General features: G+C 38.9%; 1 protein-coding gene across 1 annotated transcript in view; it reads right to left on the bottom strand.

The window, feature by feature from the left end:
* Positions 1 to 448: 448 nt before the first annotated feature.
* The window catches only part of LIPC (lipase C, hepatic type), a 370,238-nt gene continuing 364,686 nt past the window's right edge, over positions 449 to 6,000 (bottom strand). The window contains exons 9-11 of the mRNA XM_077263828.1: positions 4,247 to 4,367; positions 3,393 to 3,602; positions 449 to 815 (exon numbers count right to left, since the gene is read on the bottom strand). Of these exons, the coding sequence (XP_077119943.1) occupies positions 701 to 815; positions 3,393 to 3,602; positions 4,247 to 4,367 (446 nt within the window). The 3' untranslated portion in view covers positions 449 to 700. The remainder of the gene's footprint in view (positions 816 to 3,392; positions 3,603 to 4,246; positions 4,368 to 6,000) is intronic.

Below are 6,000 nucleotides of genomic sequence, written 5' to 3'. Positions count from 1 at the left end.
TCTTCGTTCTATGATTTTTTTTCTACATGATGAAAGCCTGGGATTTTAACAGAGGTGTATATACTTTTTCTTTCCACTCTAGAATTCAAGTTACAACTCAGGGTCAGCACAAGTGAAGTAATCTATTTGGGAATGAGAACCCTTTAATGTTTTATAATGAAACTGATGGTTGTAGAAAATGTTCTATTCCTTACATACAACAAAGGAGACATAGTATATTGTGGGTTTCTTAAAACCTTGTATAAAAGAGGAAAAAAGGAAAAATTAAGAAAATTAAGTTGTTTCTGATATATTGGTACGCAAGGAGGACCCATTGTGAGATATGGTGAAGGGTTTTTGTATTGTAGAATTATTGGAGATATTAAAACTTGTATTTTTACCCAGGAGAATGTTTGTTTTTAAGCAAGAGTATATAGGCATTACAAATTTGTAAAAAATCAATTGGACAAACCTTCAAATAGAACATTTATTTCAAGTAGTTTCTAAAATGATGTAAAATATTGATAATGAAAAGGTGTTTTAAATCTAGAAGTCTACTTTTTAATAAGTACTCGCGAAAATGAGATGCTAGCAATATCTTCAGACACATTGTGGTAGTTGCCTTATAAGGGTCTGTCCAGATCTGCTTAAACATGATTTATCTAGTGAAATAACGGTATGTCAGCAGATATTTTGTAATGTGTTCTCTCCTTTTGATAATTTAAAGTTGTTTTCGGGACTTTTTCCTCTTCAGTCTGCTTAGACATCTCACATAGCTCTTTTCTTGGTCAGGATGGAGTTCAAAGTCCTCAACGTTTTCAGCACAAAATGTTAATCTGTGAAAAAAATGTATCAAAATGTATTAGGTAGAAAAGAAATAAGAACAAAGGGAACCTGTCAGACCCTGTGAGGTTGGCGCCATCATACTGATTAAAATGATACCTTGGTTGATAATATCTGTCTTAAGGTTGTTTAGTCTATATTTGTAGTTTCCAGTTAATGATGTTCTCCTGCTCCGGGGCGGCCTGTGGGGGTCTTCATGTGCTGCTCTGCTTAGGTATTCATACTGATGGCTTATGACAGGTCACTGTAATGGCGAGTGCGCCATTTTGCTTTATGTAAATATTTTTCTAATCCCACAAAAATATATGCAGTATGTAAAGTAGGAGGCAGGTCACTGAAGGATCAGTGACCTGTCAGAAGCCATACAGATGAATACCTAATCAGAGCACCACATGAAGACCCCCCCACAGGCCGCCCCGGGGCATGAGCATATCATTAACTACAAAGTGAAAATAAAGATTAAACAACTACAAGATGGATTTCATCAACCCAGGTATCATTTTAATCAATATAACGGCGCCAGCCTGACACTGTCTGTAGGTTACTGCGCACAATCCTGCTGACAGGTTCCCTTTAAAGAAATAAATGGCATACCCGAAAAGAAGTGGTTAATCTAGCATAATGACTTGTAATACACCTCATCATGAAGCATTAGGCCTAAATAACATTCTGGATGTTACTTTTAGACCAGGTATTATTAACCAGTTAATTATTATTAAGCAGTTCACCAGAGTCAGGTCAGTATTGTGGTTTGTATTCCAGGCCAACACCTCATATTAGCCCTTGCAGGGGTTTTATCAAATGCATCTGAGAGCAAAAACTGGGTTGATTGATACGTTGCATTGACATGCATGTCAGGGGTAAAATAATTTTTCTTTTACTGATGAACTTCGTTATTCCTATACATTTAAAGCCCCATTTACCTTTTACATCAGTATTTTTGTGTAACAAGATTTAGAAAGTCGCAAACTTTTGGTGCAACTCAAGCTTGTGCTAAAATTTTCCAACTATTGGAGTTTCCTCGCTATTTTTACCCTGCTCGAACAAAGTAAGCGAGTCGGGGGCATTGACAAATGCTACTGGTCGAATTATTGCGAACAGTGACTTTTGCTATGCCACAAGTCTTATGGCAATAAGGACTGGAGTAAGACTTGTGGAGAGGCGCACACCACTTGTCAGACAATCCTGATCCATTAAGAGGCTACTGCATCTTGATGAATCAGGCGCGTCTTCCTTTAGCAATCTGTGCGGTAATGTCTGGTGGGATGACTGGGCTTTGTTTAGTGTGGTCAAAGCAGGAGCCTGAAAATGCCAGTGCTGGCTCAGACTTTTTACAATTGACTATACTAAGTTAAGTTACTTCTAAAAGAAGGTGCCTCATGATCACTTTGTGTTAACTTTTCAGTTAGACAAGTAATAAAAGTACATTAAGGCCTGTGTCTAAATTTATCGTGAACAGGTGCTTGCAAATTGGGTGCACATCTCAATTTTGTATGTGTACAAACATGGAAGACCTTCATGACTAGGTGTGGCCTACTGGACAGTCTCTAAAGGCCCCCAATACACAGACTAAAGTCTTATGCACCTGCTGATAACCACCGATACAGTAGACAATCTGTGTATTGGGGCAAAGGTCAACTGATTGTCAGCTAAGTTTTTAATTGGGCATTTCGGACTGCCAATCACTTTGTTCTCCCGGAGATCTGTCTGTCTATGGCTTTTTCATAGACAGCATAGGAATGCTCAAACGAGCAAGTGCTCCTGTGTATGGGAGAGACAGCTAAGGTGGCTGCTGCACAAAGGATTGGACAAAGCCATTTTGTCCAGTAGCCAGCTAATGAGTATTGGAGCCTTAAGTCACCAGACAATATGCAAACTGTTTCCTGAGATGCTGATCCAGTACTGTTTCCCGAATACTTATTCTAGTGTGGTTTTTATTTTTTTTTAAAAAGCACTATAACTCATCTGGTGTGCCTCCATTGTGTCTTGTCAGAAGTGCAATTTCTGGTGTAAAAAAACAAACAAAAAAACTGAGCTTTTGCAGAATTTTATGGGCTGCAACAGCCAAGCCACATGCCAGCTCCTCTCAGATGGACCTACTTTGGTAGAACTTCTTCAAACTTAAGTGAAAATGACAAAAGTCACTATTTTTGTGCAACTCCTGACTGTGCAAAAATGTTGCATCTTTTTAAAGCATTTTATGCTACTTTTCTGGTATAAAAACTTTGATGCAATGCCCCCGATAGAATGTCCTTTTTTAATACATATGTTTTAAATCTGCAAACTGTAGCCAGTGTAGTAGTTGTGTTGGCCTGTATGTGACTGGTGAAGGTCTGGTTTTTGAAACTTTGATACCCAGGGGGACTGAGCATGGGATTATTTGGGGGGTCTCAGAAGTGAGGTCTACCTATCCTAATAATATCCCAGTGATTTGCCATTAATATTAAGATTTGCAGAATCCATTTTATGACTCCGTGAACTATATGACATAAAAGTGAATTATTATATGTTGAACTAAATTAATTATCCATATTCAAAATGGATTTTCGAGTTGCCCTTCATATACTTACCTCTCCTGTGACTCTCCAGCTAAGACCCTTATTTTCTTTACAAGCAGTCCTGGAAGGGTCTCCCAAGAAATCTTCTTTTGAAGAGTATACCATAAACTCTTAATGTCTTTACTGCCTTCCCATTTTAAGTTGATCATCATGAGATCTCCAATATCAGTGTCTAAGCTGACAAGGAAAGTGTAGGTTCCACTCTCCTTAATGCCTCCAGATCTAGAAAAAGACATCTTAACTTTACCACCAAACATAAAGCACATACATAAAACAATCAGCATTCCGCTCTTGGTCTTTAACGTGTTCAATGTGCTGAAAAATTTTGTAAACTGTAAAAACTCATACATTTTTATGCCATCCTGATGGAGTTTTGAACTCGAAATTGTATTTTTACAATTTATTTCAGAGGGTATGAGCTGCAGTGTCAGATTAATCCTGGCCTTTTGATATATATATATATATATATATATATATATATATATATATATAATTTTTTTTGCATCACCAATTGTTCTTCCTATAGTTCTATTGTATGCGATGCTGATGTCATGCCCACCATACTGTTCACAAATAGCCTGGTAATAAACAAAGATTTCCTGATCTAACAAGCTATGGAGCGATGCATACTAAGTTTTTGTCTATAGGTTTTTGTTGCATTCTGTTTGGAAATGATGCATGCTTCTCTATGACCATGGTTACTTCCAGAAAAGCCTTCCACATTCCCAATCTGGATGAAGAACTGAACCAATTCTGAAGGGTACATTACTTAGTCCATTATTGTTGGACAAGTTGTCTTTTGCTTCGTTACTTCATACTTTTTCTGTGTGAAGGTGAAAATGTAAATGAATAAGAGAAATACTCACATTTCTAAAGATATGTCGGTTATATCTTGTTTAGTTCCTGTAAGAGATGCGGATAATTGAGGGAACAGCTGCTTATCTGCAATGTGATTGGTTACTTGCATCTTGAACTGGTAATGGTAAGCTGCAATGATCAATACAATAGTAGTTAGGAGGTCTTTCCCTATATATTACAGTTTGTAAGATCTGTAGTGCAGGTTCTTTACTTCTTTAATGCTGATGTTGTAAGTCACTACTAATCACTGCAAAGCACTTTCATTGAAAGATTATTGTGAAATGAGCATTGGTAGGAATGCTTGCTGCACGTTATCTTGTGGCATAAAAAGGCTGCAGTCACCCGAATCATCTGGTGGAATGATTTCTTATGCTGCAGAAAAGATCATCATTCTCAGCTATGCATTGTCATGTGTAAACAGGACTTGTGCTGCCAAGAACAACCGTTGCCTATCCGCACTGATGGATCTATTAGAGATTATTCATGGCGCACCATTTAGTGCTGTGTGCCTGTCTACACAAGCTACTAAACAACCATGCTTGGCAAATATTTAACAATCGATGGTGGTTTAAACGAGCACTATCATCAAAGGATTTATGCTCTTAATATAATGTAGTCATCATATTATACGGCACTGTGTACTTACAATTGCTAATTTTGTCTTTCTACCTAGTTCATTCTTCTCTTTTCCATTAGGTCTATGGCATCACGTGATTAAAAACTGACTTGCTGAATCCATCTAAGCTCTATGTAGAAGCAGGAAGTCCATTTCCCCTGTATGACTCATGAGTCTCTGCAAAAGTCCCTGATGGGGAGGAGGGAGCAGCTGGGTCAGTTGAAGAGAAATGATTTCTGCAGACTAAAGAGCCTTTCTGTTTCTATATAGAGCAAATGAAAGAAGCTGGGTAGAAAGGCAAAATGAGCAATTGTAAGTGCACAGTGCCATATAATATGATGATTACAATATTTTAAGAGGACCAAAACTTTGATGTGAGAGCTTTGTTAGGCTTCTTTCACACTAGCGTCGGGCTCGGTCCGTCGCAGTGCGTCGGGCCGACGTCCCCGACGCTAGCGTTGTCTCCGCCGCACAACGGGTGCAGCGGATGCATTTTTCCAGCGCATCCGCTGCCCCATTGTGAGGTGCGGGGAAATGCGGGGAGGTGGGGGCGGAGTTCCGGCCACGCATGCGCGGTCGGAAAAAGCGGACCGTCGGGAGCAAAAAACGTTACATGTAGCGTTTTTTGCTCCCGACGGTCCGCCACTGCACGACGCATCCGTCGCACGACGGGTACGATGTGTGGCAATCCGTCACAATGCGTCGCTTAGTGTTAATCAATGGTGAAAAAACGCATCCTGCAAACACTTTTGCAGGATGCGTTTTTTCGGCAAAACGACGCATTGTGACGGAATGCAGTTAACGCTAGTGTGAAAGTAGCCTTAATGTTGCAAATCCAGCACTTGTAACTCCACCTTTAGTCACTTGCTCAGAATAATAACAATCCCAGTTCCCTTGGTAAATTAGAGATCAATAATGAAAATTTTCAAATGTCCTAGGTGGAAAAAAAAAAATCACACAAAAATTCTTCTTCCCGGAATCTGGAATAATTTGTCAATCCTAAAATGTACCCTTTTATTCTGTCATTAGTTTATTACAATAGCATTGTAAAGTGATCTATTCTGGCTTGTCATTTTTGTATCAGATTCTGCCATTTTGCTGACCCAGCTTCTTCTGGATTTGTGAAAATGTAACAGTTCCTGTCAA

The sequence above is a fragment of the Ranitomeya variabilis genome, chromosome 5, assembly GCF_051348905.1.
Source record: "Ranitomeya variabilis isolate aRanVar5 chromosome 5, aRanVar5.hap1, whole genome shotgun sequence".
Lineage (NCBI taxonomy): Eukaryota > Metazoa > Chordata > Amphibia > Anura > Dendrobatidae > Ranitomeya > Ranitomeya variabilis.
Note: the sequence above shows the minus strand (reverse complement) of the source record. Positions and strands in the feature narration are given on the sequence as shown.